General features: G+C 33.7%; 1 protein-coding gene across 1 annotated transcript; it reads right to left on the reverse strand.

Annotated features, from left to right (window-relative positions):
• Positions 1-9797: 9797 nt before the first annotated feature.
• On the reverse strand, positions 9798-11295 carry LOC142624667 (protein indeterminate-domain 4, chloroplastic-like). Its single transcript, XM_075798332.1, has one exon. The coding sequence runs from the start codon at positions 11191-11193 to the stop codon at positions 10030-10032; it is 1164 nt and encodes a 387-aa protein (XP_075654447.1). The 5' UTR covers positions 11194-11295; the 3' UTR covers positions 9798-10029.
• Positions 11296-17817: the final 6522 nt, after the last annotated feature.

The raw sequence follows: 17817 nt of genomic DNA on the forward strand, positions 1-17817 counted from the left end.
ACATTAAATCTCTCATTTTTAAATGACGTTTTTGTTATTTGTGACATGCTTCAGCCCTTTCGTGCATGCTTGCTTCTTTTGTTGCCCACTGCACATGTCAACAATTAATATGTCAGCACCCTTTTTCACATTTCCAAAGTTAGAACTTTGCTCATCAGCCCGCAAATATGGTGGTGGCTGTTCCCATGCACTTCTCTCCTTGTCTTTAAGGTGAATTCCACACTCTGCATAATCGGCACCTGCCATTGCTAGAGCTTCAATAGACATTATTGCTTGCTTCTGAGTTCTCTCACATTATTGTCATTTCTCATTGATTCAGATAATGGTATTTATAGGCTCTAATACATATTCCCAAAACAGAGGGTAATTAACAAACTAATAGAATCTAGTAACTGCCCAATCTTCTAATAACTAATTGTTAACACATGACTAACACGTGAGCAGTTATACGGAGAAAATATTAAAATAACATTAATTTTCAAACAATATAATTAGTAGTTAAGTTTTACAAACTATATTTTTTACTAGCATCTCGAGTCTAAAAGACTCGATTTTGGGACTATAAATCGAGTCTTTAATGCTCGATTTTTATGGTCTGATTCTGTCTAATGTGGCATTTTTTCCACGTGGCGACTACTTGAAAATCGAGTCTCTAAGACTCGATTTACAACCAAAATTTTTTTTGCCTCCATCCACAGAACAAAACCCACCGCAAAAAAAAAAAAAAAAAAAAAAAAAACACACTCAGCCCACCTGGGTCGCGCGGCCTGGGCGCGCTGCCTGGGCGCTCGACCCAGGCCACCACGCGCCCAGGCCGTGCGCCCCTGGTGGGCTGAGTGTGTTTTTTTTTTTTTTTTTTTTTTTTTTGCGGTGGGTTTTGCTCTGGGAATGGATGGAGGCAGAGGAAATTTTTTTTGGTTGTGAATCGAGTCTTAGAGACTCGATTTCCAAGTAGTCGCCACGTGGAAAAAATGCCACATCAGACAGAATCAGACCATAAAAATCGAGCATTAAAGCCTCGATTTATAGCCCCAAAATCGAGTCTTTTAGACTCGAGATGCTAGTAAAAAATATAGTTTGTAAAACTTAACTACTAATTATATTGTTTGAAAATTAATGTTATTTTAATATTTTCTCCCAGTTATACAGTTTATTACTTTGTCCCAAATTGTTGGTCTTGTATTCCATTTTGAGATGACCCAAAATATTGTCTTGTTTTTAAAAAGTAAATGTCATTCTTTTTTTATAGCTTAAATTAATGAGAATAGTTTTGAAAATTTATACATTTTTAAGGTATATATTTTACGAGGACGTTCAACTGGTTCCCGCTCTTCTCCCTCCTCACCTTCAATCTCTACCAGAGCATCTTAAACTTTTGTCTTTGGACATTACCAATAGTTGAACTTATTGCTTCATAACTTTTGAACTCTTTCTATATAAAACTCTTCACAAACAACAAACACTAGTACCTCTGACCGACTCCAAGGAACAACCTCAAAGATTTGATGTCGCAATGAACGTCATTGGGATTAAGGCTTTGTGGTACTAATACATATTCCCAAAATAGAGGATAATTAACAAACTAACATAATCTAGTAACGGCCTAATCTTCTAATAACTAACTATTAACACATGAATAAAACGTGAGTAGCTATACAATTTATTACTTCCTCTATCCCAAATTGTTGGTCTTGTATTTCATTTTGGGATGACCCAAAATATTGCCTTGTTTCTAAAATTAGAAGCCACTAGTTTACTAATTTTCATATTATACCCCTACTTTATTTTTGGGATCATTAAAAAAAAAAATCTCAACTAATGTATTGTAGTAGCCCCCCCCCCCAAATATTATTTTTAAATATTATTATATATATGTGAATTAATTTTAGCAATTTTGTTATATAAAATTACATTTTTGTTTCCCTTAAACAGTATTATTGATTCTTTTAAACATAATACTATACTCACAAGCTTTGTTACAACATTTTTACAAACTGTTTTAGTAACAAATTATTATTGGTTCCCACAATGAGCCCACCATTTATATAATTTTTTTTACTTATCAATAACGACATATTATATTAGTAATTTTTTTTTTTTTTAAAAAAGCTTGTAGTTCTAGCATTTTCTGACCATAAAAAAGTTTATAGATCTAAAATCTATAACAAAAATATACAAACCCAAAAAAATAGCTCAACAACAAAATTACCAATAGTAAAACTAAAAAAATTAAGCTCAATTAATCAATTTTATCCAAAATAAACAACCATGCCCTTTAAAAAATTATAAACAAAAATAATTTTTTTCTTACCCACACAAAAATAAAAAATCTTAGTAGCTAAGTTGTAACAAAGTTAAAGGTTGAAACTGCTGCACACAGTCAACAGTAAAGCCGCTCCCCCCTAACTCAAAGTTTTGGCTCCGTCCGTGATAGTGTTTGAATTGTATAGGAGTATGTTTTATAGGTTTGATTTTATTTTATTCATGAAAAGAAAACCCAAAAGTAATGGCGAAACAACGAAATGTTGGTCGTCCTTAGAAAATCCAACATTTTAAGTTGTAAGTTAAAAATGTAAAATTTTTTAAAACTATTCTCATTAATTTAAGCTATTAAAAAAAAAGGGATGACATTTACTTTTTATAATAAATTTAATACTAAGATAAAAATTTTATTTATTAATTTTGAAAATAGAACTTTATTTTGGGAGATACCAAAATAGAATAGAATATAAACTTTCTTCCAAAAGAGGTTGTAGATAATAGGAAGAATATCACGGGCTTTTCATTACCAAGTTTATATTGATCTCTCTCTGAGGCTTATCAATTGGAAAGGTCATGCAATATGCACGAGTGTATGCATGTGTGAAAACAATATGACTAAGTGCAATTATACAGGTCAAACACTGGTATTCAGTTGGCGTCTGCATCTAATGTGAGAGATTAAACTTCTTGTCAGTACACACGTAATGAAAGACATATATCACAAACTTGGCAAAACCGGAGATTCCACCTCGGTTTGGCAAAAATTATTTTGCCAATTTATTTTACTATTTAGTTTATTTTTGTTACTATTTATAGATTTTATTACACTTTTTATATTATTTATTGGTCTTACTGTACTATTTCAGTTAACTTTTACCTTTATCTGCGGTAATTTTAGTAAAAGTTTTCAATTTCAGCAAAATAACCGGATCTCAAATGGACACATGAAGTATTAAATTTTGGTATATATAATCTCTTTAAAAATCTATATAATTGCTTTGATATATTAAATTTTGGCACACCTATATGATTAACATGTATGAAGCTATAAATAATCTCTGATTCTTAATTTGTATGTAAAAAAATATGCACAATGTACCCTTTTCCACAACATTAGACCATGTATACAGATTGAACACTCTTTTTAATGGTTCTGTTATCTTAAATTGGAACCAGACTAGATATGAATATAGCTTAGGTAGTTTCAGAGAACAAATACATCGGAGAAGACTAACAAAATAGGATTTTGACTTTGAAAAACTGAGATATATATATATATGATGTTTACACTTTACACGAAAAGCTGTTTGAATGGGAAATTCAAAACCTCTCTATTGTAATTGTCAAGACTCAGGAAGATACTTTGAGAGCGACATTTGGGGTTGAATTTTCTTCATTGGTCAAGCGCAGAAGTCTCAATATTGCTTGTGATCATTGCAACTTGTTAAAATTTGACCCAATAATTTGTTTCGTCAACCTATCATGTGCAATTTCTTGTCTTCAAAGCCTTGTAATCCGACGTTTTGTATACAGTGACTTTAATGTGAAGTTTTGTAACATTTTCCTTCTACAATTCGTACGTCTAGACTCTGGATTTCTTTTTCTTTCTAATTTAGCTTATTGGTTATATATAATTTTTTTAAACTTCAATTCACTTTTATAAGGTACAATTGTATTTTTACCCAACTTATATTTTTAAACAAAAAAACCAATAGAAATAAACTTTAATGGACTAAATTAATCCTAAAAGCTTAAGTCGTTAATAAATAGTTAATTTAATCACTTATATGCTATTGTAACACTCATGCGGACATAGAATCCCATTCACGTGTAAGGCCCAGAGTCCTAGCTAGACTCCTCACAATAAGTGAGACAAAACATGTGAATTTTTTACTTCATAGGAGAGAATGTAGACCATAGACAAAGTAGAGGGCTTGAACTCAAAATCATTTGCTTTAATACCATAATAAATGATTACTTATCCTATAATAAAATGGAAAGAATAAAATGAAGAAATTTAGAGTCTAGAGAAAGTTTGAAAGAGAGAAACAACAAAAGAATCGACGTAGTTTAGCTTGAGAACATACTTCAACAATGAAAACCATAAATAGTTACATCTTTGCTATTATAAATTATATGTTATAATGAGCACATGAAGGGAATATATTATAGCATATAGTATGATAACCTAAAGCCAAGATAACCCATGGTATTTTAGAAAACATGGCAATTTATTTACAGTAATATAATGATATAAAACATTTTAAGCTCTCTCTCTCTCTCATCCCTATATCCCTTTTTAAAATCTTTTTATACCAGTTTCCAATGAGAATCACGGATGAATTTTAGGGCTTGAATGGAATATGAAACTTATGTTGCAACTCGAGGACTATCTCTAGAATGGAGCTTCGGTACCAAATTAAACTACTATTTCATATTTTTTTTGCCTTTGAGAAGTGTTTGGTCAAAAAAAAACAAAGAACTACTTTTTGTAAAGTTAATATCAAGGGTCAAGATATGCATCAAACTGTACATACAGAGCTAGAAAGAATTACCGGCCGTTTATACATGTTTTTAATTTTTAAATAATATTACACGTATTTTTATATATTTTTTTATCCACACATATTTCAAAAAAAATAAAAACAATGTTACTAGAACAACTAGTAATATTACCAAATGGCCCTTAGTTTTTGATAAAGAAAAGGGATTTGATCAATATCACATGTCCACAGAAATTGATTTCCCATTCTTGGCAATTATAAGAAACACATGAATGTAAACTTAAAAATACAGTGAAACAGTTAAAGCTAATGTTTATCTTTGCATATCGTTTTAATAAAATATAAAATGTTTATTTTGTTGCAACCTACCATAGCCGCTTGGGAACCTCCTCCTCCTAGTTGGGTTAAATTCAATTTTGATGCTGCCATCACCTTGAGTGCTTCCTTTCCTTTTGCAGTTTGTCATGACTCTAATGGACATATTATCTCAGTCTTCACAGCCAAAGAATTTGTCTCCTCCCCCGCCTGGGTCGAAGCTAAAGCAGCCCTTCTTGCTGTTTCTTCAGTAGCCAACCTCCAGTTCCCATCTGTCATTTTTGAAGGCGATGCAAAGATTGTAATTGACTCAATTAAAGCTCCTAATTCCACTCCATTTTGGGACCTTAGATCGATCATCTCTGATATTCAGCTCCTCCTTCCCTGCTTTTCTCAAGTTATATTTACTTTTTGTCATAGAGCCTCTAATGGCCTAGCCCATTCTATTGCTTTTTGGGCATCTTTTTGTTCAACTTGGAGACCCCAACCCATCTCATATATCCATCCCTTCTTGGGCTCTTTGTGAGGATTCTAATGGGCAGGTTCCCCCTTTGTTGTCTTTGCCCTCATTTGGGCTTCCTGTTCAATGATATTTTACTTACCAAACAAAAAAAAAAAAAAAAAACATTAATATTGTATGCACCACACTATTTTATAATTACAACCACCAGTAAACAAGATTACACTATTCATCAATTTAGAGGTTCTTCACAATCGCACCAAAATCACAACTAAGACACAACAAGAAATCCCGTCAACTATTTGAAAAGAATGATAAAAGGAAAAGTCCTAAACTGGATGCACAGTAAGCTGAATAAATGCAGGCTGAATACAAAACTGCATTCACCTCCGAGCTAGTGTCATATTGAACTAAGATAATCCGAAATTCAACTTGTCATAACCAAAATAAAAAGGACTTGACCCTTTTCTCCACGTCCATCCTTATCATTGTCAATAACCTTATAATGGCTGTCACCATTAATCTTATTGACCTCAACCATTTATGAATCCTGTTATCTATAGTTTCTCCCAGGCCTATTCTTGGTTGACTTGTTATGGTCACCCTATCATCTTCATCTTCATCTTCATCATCGGTATAATCTTTTGAATGGTGTCTTGGGAAGATATGTGTGTTTGGAAAGGCAAAACTACTGCCTCTTCTGACGTCTTCTCCTCCTTCCTCTTCTTCTACTAATAAATGGGGTGGAGTCTGCAGCAATTCCTGTTCCCATTGATCTTCAGCACCCGCAGCAAATTCAAGATAATCCACGCCTGCCATCGCTAAAGCTTCAAATGAAACTGCCATGATTCGTGCAACTTAACGAGGTACAACTGGATTAATAATCTTTTTCTTAATGTAGCGGCTCAAAGATTGTTTGTAAGCTACTTTTAATTCTATTTTGATAATGAGTTTCCTCTCTACGTGACCTTTATATACGCAACCGATAAAAGAAAGACACCAATTCTTCTTTCTAGCTAACTTTCTACAGTCACGGGATAGCATACAAATCAAACGAAGGTTTCTCTTCAGAGCTAGAGAGAGATGTCATAGGATTAAACCATGTTTTAAATTTTTCTTAGAAAGGCATTGTTCTCGTGACCATCTTTTGAGTCATCTTTTCCGTCTTCTCAAAATAAAATGCTAGGCTGTCAGCTTTTATTGCAGGTGATGATTAAAGCCATGATGCAAGCTTGGTAGCTCACTAGCTGACTACATTTATAGAAAGTAGAAAAGAAATTTTTTGTTCTTTTAAAATGTGTAATTCACTGATCAAAAAAAAGAAAAAAGAAAAAAGTGTAATTCATAGAAACATTTTTCGGTATGTCATTTATTGATACTGTGAATGCTTTTAAACAATAGTAAGAGCAAGTGATGAATACATTCAGCAAAAAAAAAAAAAAAAAATAGCAATTGATGAATACATTTATTTTGCAGCTACCCAACACAACATCAGTAGAGCATCAGCATTCGTGGCGCCAAAAATTTAATAATCTAGCACCACAGAGAATTACTTTATTTATTAATAAAATAATGTATTTTATAATAATTTTTTTTAATACTATTTTAACTATAATTGACAGTGTATTGTAGCTCAGCAGCTAATTTTTTTTTACTTTCCCTCCACCATTGCAACATGCTTTTTAGTATTGGTGGGGCTAAGAATAGCAATATAGTTTTTTAGCACCACCAATGCTAATACTCTTGTACCAAGAAAATAGCGTGAAGCAGGGCTGAAGTTTCCACACCTCGAAGATGAAATTGGACCAAACAAGCTCTGGACTGTCTCATGATCTATATTTCTTCAGTGGCTTATAATTAAGGTTTAAGGAAGAAGTTATGCATTGACATATGTTCCGAAACTTCTTGGGATTTATTCGATAAAGCATCTTCTTTTTCATTTAATTCCTTATAATTTGCCCTGTAGTCAGAGAGTAACTCAAAGTGGCATTCCCATTACCTTAAATAATCAATGACCCTGTTAAGAGTATTGTGATTCAATACCACTGCCTGGTGGTCTTCATGAGAAGAATCTGAATTGGAACCTGACTCTCCTTTTTTTTTTTAGGTAGTGTTTGTTACACACAAACTTGTGTATAAAATTTAAGTTTGTGTAACAAAATGTATGTAAAGAGTATTTATTTATTTAGTTTGTGTTACTTCTCTATCTACTCAAGGAGAACGGAGAAAGTCTAGAGTTTAACCCATGAAATTTGAGCCCTACTAAAATTTTCTCTTTATCACTAGCAGTAATTGTTGCTGTATATACTATATACGTTGCTCCTCACTCTTATATTTTAGGCACATGTACCTCATATGGCACATTTTGAACCTTGATTTTAGTACAATCAAGAGATCCTCTTGGATCAACTTTGATTAGGAGTGATTAGGAGTTAGGTTAACTTTAGTAGTTATATACTTATATGAAAATATGTAGCCTTGTACAGATTTGGAGTTTCTACTCTTTCTTCTCCATCACTCTACTTTATCAGTATCAGAAAATTAAGAATGGTGTTTATTACACACATTTTATTATACACACTCACACACACACACACAAACTGCACATAAATTGCAATTTTCAAGTTGGAAAACGATTTGTGTGCAGTTTATGCGTGCAAAGAGTATGCATAGCAGGGCCTGTGAACTAGATTTTACCCATAAATTAATTGCCAAGAGGGTATCTTAGGACCCATGTTCGGGTTTTGGGGGTGCATGCTTGTAATTTAAGTGTCTTACCATTGAACAATTTCTATCTATTGAAGCATCAAATTTAAAGCTTTAACCATCCCTTTAGAAAAAGGAGCCGAGAAGGGCTTTGTGAAGGCTTAATTGGGTCCATATATATGATTCTAACTCTTTGTCATTTTACATCTCTAGATATTTTATCCAGCGTTACTTGTAAAGTTGTAATTCTTCACCACCTTCCCTTTTTATCTACTACTGGTCCTTGACTACTACAGCAAAAGTGAGAATCGTTATATATTCATGTTTCTTTTCTCGTTGCGAATGTATTCACCATGCTTTTCCTCTTTTTCGGTTAACTTCAAAGAAGGCATTCACTCTCATCAAAAACCTTCACCGACAACTAAACCGTTAGCCTGTTATTATAAACCCCACAGAAAGAAGGCAAAACAAGGAGTTGGAATCAAATAAAGGCAATCTACTTCTCGCATATTCTAAAAAAATCTTTAATTATGAAAACCCAATTTCCTATGTGTTCAAATAGTATGAGAAGGATTTCAGAGTAACCTTAAAGATTGAGAGCTCATGGCGTTTAATAAGTATGTCTGTTTCAAGGAAAGTAGAATAGAGACCAGTAGGGACCAGAATGTCTTGGTCATCATTTCAGAACTCATGTTATTATCATTTTCACTACATAGACCTTCCAATAAAAGCTTAATTCCTTTAATGGACTGGCTAAAACTGAAAAAATTATACTGCATCAAAATTACAGAGGAGATGTGACCATGGACACATATGGTGGCGAGTTTGGTAGCCTAGCGTGTGATATGTGATAGGAGTTGGGACCATTGACACTGTGTATTAGAAGCATCCTATATATTTGAGCTTAATTACACAATTCGCTCCTGTTGATTCTTCCTAATAAACAGCTTTTTTGTTCAAAGAAATGGATAATAAGCTATGAACCGAGGTCGCTCAAACTTACACAAACACTACTTAATCCCGCAATAAATTTCACACATGTGATCAAACTTACTGTTATGCTAAAAAGAGAAAATGTTTCTCTCAGAATAATGAATAATGGATGACTTTCTAGTGGTAATCCTGTACTCTCTTTAGCATCCATGCTAAGTGCATAGTCTAACACCACTAGGGATGTTGATAGCTCAGTATATATGTTTGTTCCAAACCTGCAACAATTTTATCCCTACACCCAAACAGCGGCTGGGGCAACAGAGGATCCTGATTATTGGCTGATTCCATCCAAATCCACTCTTTTGAGATAAAGAAAGACTCCAACAAATCAGTCAAACACTTTTTCCCCCCAATCTCCAATCTTCTTCAACATAACCATTACCAATTCCATTTTCACCAACTTGAAAATTGAATAAATTCTCATCCATACCAACCCACTAGCCTTTAATAAAACTTTATCCTCCACTCAGCAAAACTATTGCTAGTTATTGGTGGATCTCCCAAATCAATTTACCAAAATAGTTGACAAAAACAATTACATAACAAAACTAGCATAATTCTCATAGAAGATGAAGCTTTTATTGTAACTCAAATCTGGGAAAAATAAATTATTCGAATTCACAACAATAACAACAACAACATAGATCATCAACATGAAAGTCCATAACTAAGTTATAACCAAAAAAAAAAACCTTTACATACAAACAAACATATATAAATCCAACAATAACAACAAAGTAACAGAGCAGAGATGAGATGAGATGAGATGACCTTCCCAAAAATCATATATCATAAATTTAACTCCATTCCATTAAGCTGAGGCGAACCCAACATGTCCTGAAAACAATAATAGCTCTCAATCGAACCACCAAAATCATCCAACAACCCATCAAACAACAACCCGTTATCCGAACCCGAACCCGAACCCATAACAACCTCCTCGTCATCCTCTTCCATGACTGTAACCGCCGCCGAAGTATCCGGCGCGATTTTCGAGCACTCATCATCATCTCCCCCAACTGCCGGCATGTGGCCTTCGAACAAAGTCATGTGACCAAACAGCTTGTCCTTGCGCGAGAAGCTCGTGCCGCACGTGCACTTCCACCTCGCCTCTCCGCAATGCTTGAGATGGTTCTTCAAGTCCGCCACAACCGAAAAGCTCTTCTTGTTGCAACGGTTGCACGAGTACATCTTGGGACAGTGGCTTCGCTTGAAGTGGTTCTTCACGCAAATGACCGATTTCAGCGGCCTGAATTTCTTGTGCGACTTGTTGCGGTTGCAACCGTCGTACGGGCACGAGAATTTCGTGTGCCGGCTCGACTCTGCGGCGGCGGCGGAGGAGCCGCCGAGGAGCCTGTCCGGCTTGGCTAAAGCTTCGGGGGTCTTGTACTGGTTTCCGTGAGCTCTCATGTGCATTCTCAGATTCGCGTCGCGTTTGAACCCTTTCCCGCATATCTCGCAGAAATGGATGTGCTCGGCGAGCAATTCCACGGCGTCGAGCTCGACTATCTCGGAGTCGGAGTCGAGAAACGAATTCTCGACTTTGAAATCGTCGGAGTCCGACGCTTCTACTTTTAACGGAACCGATGAATCCGCCGCGAGTTTCGGCGGGGTTGTTGAGCTTGGCGGCGCTATTTCCGGGGCGGCGGCAGCGGCGGTGAGGTCAGAGGTTTGACTGCAGGAGAGGAGGGCGGCGCCGTTGACGATGATTTGGTGGATGGCGGAGACGATCTCGGTGGAGACCATGTCCATCTGATCTTGACTTATCAACTGATTTCGATTGACCGTGTCCGATAGGAAGCGCTGCAGAGAATCCATTCTCGTTCGGACCGTCGAGAGGTTCAGAAGCGGGACCCGAGAGTCCGCGCTTCCGACCCGGTTTTGACCCGGATTGTGGCTGAGACCGGCGGAATATCCCGCCGGGATCCGATAAGATTCGCCGGTGTTGAACATTGCGAAGTCGTTAGAGAGAGAGGAGGAAATTATTGTGGGAAGCGATGAAAATGAAAGTGAGGTTCATTGACTTTGATAAGACTATATGAGCTGAGAAAAAAATTGGTGCGCGAAAATTTTTATATATATGCAACATGTGGGAGACGCGGGGTGGTGTACACGTGGCACAGGAAGAAGTGATCGTGACCGTTGAAAGACAGCGCGCGTGGTATAGAGGTCACTGAGGTAAGTCAGGTAAAAGGGACCAATGAATAAGAACAACCTTTGGTGGTGGCCATGAGCCACTTATCCATAGTTTTGGTTGGGTATTTTGGATCATTCCTATTAGTTAACTCTTTGAAACCAAATTTTTTACTTTGTAATAATTATTCTTTATCGTTAGGTTAAAATATTAATTTGTATTATATGTATTTCGAAATCTAACTCAAGTCTTTTATTCAAGAACAAAATTTTTATTAATTCAGTTAATTAGAACCTAATGGGATATTATATCAATTTCGCCATTCCATTTATTATCATCTATAAAAAAAAAAAAAAAAATTGGGTACAATCTTTAAATCCAATAAGCAATTACATATATATATTATGCAAATTGGTTTACAACCTATGATTGGAATTGGAGATAATCTTATATACATTAATGGATGATATGACCCATGTATTAAAATTTAAGAACTAAAATAACAAAAATGAATTATGAGGATGAAAATTACAATTTACTCAAACTTAAAGTGTGTTGATAGGTTGAATTTTCTATATTTCTGTCGGTTAAGTTATATTAGATAGACGACCTTACTTCGAAGGGAATAGTTGTGAGATTCAATTAGTCACTAAAAAATGAGAACAATCTCTTTCTAGTGAGTCACAGTACATGAGACATGCACCCTTAATTTATGGGATGATGATCGCTAGTTCCAAATTTATGTCATCTTCTGGGAAAGGCAGGTGGCGGGGCCTTAATCCGATATGATAAGGAAGAGTGGCTGAAAGGTTATGCTAGAAATGTGGGGTTTTCGACTAGTGTGGTTGTGGAACTTTGGGCTTTAAGCGATGGTCTCAAATTATGCATAGCTCTCAAGCTTCCTGCTATGATCATCAAATTGGATGCCAAGCTTATTGTTGATTTTCTGCAGAAACCAGATGGGCATCGAAATTGCATTGATGATTTAGTAAGTGATTGTAAGTCTGAGTTAGGACAGATTCCTAGAGTCCAAATTAATCATTGTTATCGTGAGGCGAATAAATGCACTGATGCGCTTGTTAAAAGGGGAGCTTTGCTCTCCCAAGACTTTGTAATTTTCTTAGACCCCGGCGGAAGTTTCTTTGCTTTTGAGTCTTGATTCTGTTGGGGTGGCCTATGACCGTTTTGTTCCTGTTTAGTGTTTAATGAGAGCTCCCCTATTTACCAAAAATTTTTTATATCATCTTAGGGAAGTGCTTCATAATTTTGCCACAAACACACGACAAATGTCATTTCTAGCTTGACCAGTGATAATGGCCAAATTATAAGGTGAAATCAAGTATGTTCGTAAATCAATATTTATTTAAGGCTCCAAGATCCTAGAGGTAGAAGAAACGTATCATTAGAAAACTACATCCCAAATATAAGGAATCACTAATTTTAATACTTGTATGTCAAAGAAGTTCAGGCCAATATCACACCGGTGTCTTCCCTCAGTTTGATTCTCTTTTGTGCTTCTCATTTGTTAATTTGTTAGTTCCTTCTAAACCAAGTGATCTTTGATGCTTCAACCATCATTAGGTGTAATTTGAATATTGACCGTCTTTTATTAAAATTTATGAGTAAGACTAAAATCAAACTTGTTCTTATTTAGTTAATGGGTTATTACTATTATTACACGCAGGTATATGGTACTCCTCATTGACCGTCCTCCTTAAACCTTATTACTTAAAACAGAAAAAACAAAAACGAAAACAGTATTAGAGGAGGCCCATGGTGATTAGTGGACTTTTTAATTTTTTAATAAACAAAGAGTGTCCTTAATTTTTTATTATTATTATTTTTTTATATAGAGTGAGGGAAAATTATTAGATACTCCTGGAGTGAGTCAAAATCTTCTGTCTCACTTTTCCTGCTCCACTCTATACTCCACCAATAAAAACTTGCCACGTGTTCACCTAAGTAATTAAATACTATCATTATTGACTTATTAATGCTACCGTTATTAATTAATAATAGTATTTAATTACTTAGGTGAACACGTGACAAGTTTTTATTAGTGGAGTATAGAGTGGAGCAGGAAAAATAAGACAGAAGATTTGGACTCCTCCTGGAGTACTATAAATGCGTACTCTCTCTTCTCACATGAATGGTGGGTCCTACCATGAATTTAATTAGTGAGTATTACCATTCATGTGAGAAGAGGGAATACGCATTTATGGTACTCCGAGAATACACAATAATTTTCCGTGAGTGGGATCAATCTAAAATTGTCATTGGACGACCCAATCGAATTAATACGCGGTTATCGGTGTGATTATTGTTGCTTACTTGCCTTGTTGGTAATTGAATTAATACACGCCTAATGCATAGATTCCATACTCAAATAATGCGTTATATTAGCCCGAGAAATTGGATCTAGCAGAACCCTTAGCAGCTACAACCAATCATACATTTTTTTTCGTTTTTTATATTGTATATTTTATGAGAGTAGGAAGTGGGAGATAGTGGACCTGACTTTGTCTTGGGTTTTGATAATGCATATCGTATTTCACATGGATTAAAGTCTAAGCTCTGGGTTTTTTTTATATTTGTTTTGAGTAGAGAAATGGTAACAATGGCAATATAGCATGGGCCAAGAAGTCTCTTGTTTGCTTCCAGGTAGTTTCAGCTGTTAAAAATTAGTGTTTAATTAATAATCTCTCCAAGAAAGCAGTCAAAATTACTAAGATATACTGGAATATGAATCAATGGGAAATGATTCAAAAAAAAATAATAATAAAAAGAAAGAAAGAATCAACCAGCGGTGCTTTGAATTTTGGTTCACTAAATGCATTCATCGGCTAGTCATGTCAATTGTCAAAAACCTCTAGAAGCATGTTTAATTAATAGCACAATGTATATTCTAGTAATTATTGACTTTTCTAGAGAATTAGTTGTTGGCTCAATTAGCTGCTATGTATTAGTATGTAATTTCTAAAACGATAATCAATAATCACACTAATAAAAAAGGTACTTTTACGAGTCTTGCAAGTGAATAATTAGTTTACATATTCTTACATTATATTTCAGAGTTCATAAAAGATTAAAATGAAATAGATAAATTATAACGGAATTAAATGAAATGAAAATGAATGAAGTTTATATATATTATTTAGTGTGTTTAGGAGTTTATAAAAAAATTAAAAGACATAAAATAAAGGTAGAGTTTCCTCCATAGAATTTTTATTTGTGTTATAAAAAGGAATGAGGATTAAAGAATAAATTCACGTCAATGCTAAGCATATAAGGAAAGAATAATAGTTCTATCTTGTTTATGATTATTATGTACTTTTCTCATTGAAAATATCGAACCAAAAATCCTTTTTTCTTTTTGGTGGCAATGCATCATTTAACCAGCTCTAAGAGGATAGGAAACGTGATGAAGGGACTTTCATTTTTAATGATTTAGTTTATGAATAAATTCCGTACCCAATATTTTCATGATAGAAACTAGATGACAAACTGGTAATAGTAACTAAAAGAAAGTGATGTCAATAATGGACTTACATGAGAACTAACGGTGGCAGTTTCAAGAAATTTTTTTAAGGAGTCATTCAAATTTATATTGAAGAGTTTGGCTAGACCCTCTTTGTAAATAATACATTCTTATTTCATATTGATTATTAAGATGATAAGATGAGATATTTCACAACCTATGATTTCAAGGAAGATTTTTCAAGTTAACACGAGTTTTTTAAAATAACAAATCTTAGGTAGGAGTTGAATCTTGCAAGTATATACTAGATTTCTTTATCAAAAATTTATCCATAATACAACAAGAGAATAAAAGAAAAAATATAAATTCATTGAGCATATTGTTTTTCAGTATATTGAAGATTAGTGTTGCTAAAATTAAATCTTGGAAATCATCTATTGTCTCTTACTATGATAAAGTTATTAATTATTATTGTTAAGTGAACTTTAATTATTATTGCTTAGATATTTTAATTTATTATTTATTAGTTTTTATCTTTACTCTTTTCAATTAATTTATTTAACAATTCGACTCAACTTTGACAACTTATTAGTCTTTATAATTCATTAAAAATATATATATTTTTTTGTGTTTCTTGCATTACTCTATCAAAAATTCAACACAATAATAAAATCATTAAAAAAATAAAAATTGCCTTCACTTCCCAATTCCCACTATCCCATGTTTTATGTTCCACTTCCACTACCTCACAGTTAATTATCTTTTAGTGTTAATTGTTTACACTTTACTGTCCACTTAATTTTTATTCCCTGAGGTTTAAGATTAACAAATTACTAATTTTTATTGTCGGACTTGCTATTTTTTTTATTAGATTTTAGATCAAATTGGTTTGTTGTTGGGTTTCTTCTTTCTATTTAAAAAAGCCAAAATAAATATTGGTGTTGAATTGATTTGTTATTGGGTTTCTTTCAGGGGGTTCAAAATTTCAATTTAGGGTGGTCTAAACAAAAACTTTAAAAAATATTATATGTAAAATAAAAAAATATCCCAAAGTCATGGAGTTCATTTGAACCCCTGAACAGTATTAGGCGGCACCGCCACTAAGATCTTATAACTAATAAACATTATAAAATAACTTCTTATGAAAATGTTGTACCAGTAGCACTATTCAATGCTCATTCTACTCTTTAGTCTTTAGTTCAAAACTCCCAAATAATAGACATATATAGACCATTCCTTAAATATATGTTTCAATACTTTCCATTATATTATTTTCCCATCCCAAATTTACTGCTAAGTAGGGACTATCACCTGAACTCCAGGGCTAAGAAAATTTTGAGATGGGAATAAGCTTTCTTTAGAAAAAAGCCCTATTGTTGCTATTTAAAGTATTATAAACGTCTTTTTTTATTCAAAGAAAAGAAAAAAGAAGAAGAAGAAGATATATTTCTAATAAAATTACTTTAAAGTTAAATTAGTGTAGCACCTTTTCTTTGCAAAATCTCTTTACCAAAGATATACATCTAATCCTTGTTTTATTCATCTAGTTTCATACATATAAGTTAAAGAAGTCTCTAACACTAACAAGGATGACTGTACATAATCGCGATTACCATTATCGATCGATTTAATTCATATAGTTGAAATTCATATGTATTTGATGGAAGGCATATTTTTAGTATTTCCAATTGGCTATATATTATAGTAGACATCACTTTTATATTGCTTAAATGGTATTCTCAGGGTTCTTAGTATTTCCTTGCATAAGTAATACATTTTTAAAATAATTTAAGTGGTGTAATGGGTAACACTTCCATTTCTCTTAATTGGAGCCTGAAGACTTTATCATCTCTCTTTTTATCCTATCAATAAGGTTATATTTATTAAGTTCTTCCTCTCGGAGTCTTAGTATTAAAATACTAGATTCGTTTTCATAGAAAAAGAAAGTCCAAAATAGCGACCAGAAAAAAGTTGTATTTCAATTGGTCATTACGTTACCATCACCGATTTTTCTATTGCTCCATTCTTTTTATTTTTTATTGCTAATTTTCTATTGCTCTATGTTCCATGCTATTTTTGCGTTAGGGCGGCTAATTCATCCATTGAATTAGACATGGTTTTGAACAGTGATACGTTGTAAGCATTATTCACTTCTATCCTCTCAATTTTGAGTTTGAGGAAAATCTTTTTTTTTTTTGGCTTACCATTAAGCGTGCGTTTGGTATAATTTATATTATTTTAAAAAATTGGATAAAAGCATAAAATATATTTAACTATAAAAAAAGGCTTTGAATAATGTACATAAAACTAGTTTAGAAATAAATAAGCTTATAAGCTATATCAAACTAGTTTAAAAATAAATAAGCTTATAAGCTATATCAAAACAAGTCCTAAAAAGACATTCTCTCACAAAAGTCATAAATATCAAATTATATCATATTGAAGCTCTTTTAGTTTGGCCAAGGACATAAAATTTTAGGATGTTCAGTGACCACTTGACACCAACGGAGCCAATTACCCTTGTCGCATTGAACCGACCGACCCTTGTCGCATTGAATCGGCCGTTGTAGGACGCAATGGTAGATGTTCAACATGGTTGTTGGCAGCGGTTTTGGAGAACCAGCATCTTCTAGAATAGCGCGTGGTTTGAGTTTTTTAATTCCAACATATAACCACACTAGTCAATAAATAATAATAATAATAATAATATTATTATTATGTAATTATATATATAGGGACCAAAATAGCATTGTTTTGAATTCCAAGCCTTGTATGAAATTGTTTGATTTTGAGCGCTTTAGGTTAGAATTTTCTTCTCTTTTCTCTGTGCCAAACATTCTCTTTTCTCTCTGCCATACATTTATTTATTTTTCATTCACACACACATACACTCTCTCTCTCTTTCTCTCTCTCTCCTCTTCTTGGTGCCATCGTTCTCTGAGTTTCCCTCTCTTCTCTCTCCTTC

Source organism: Castanea sativa, chromosome 2 (assembly GCF_040712315.1).
Source record: "Castanea sativa cultivar Marrone di Chiusa Pesio chromosome 2, ASM4071231v1".
Classification (NCBI taxonomy): domain Eukaryota; kingdom Viridiplantae; phylum Streptophyta; class Magnoliopsida; order Fagales; family Fagaceae; genus Castanea; species Castanea sativa.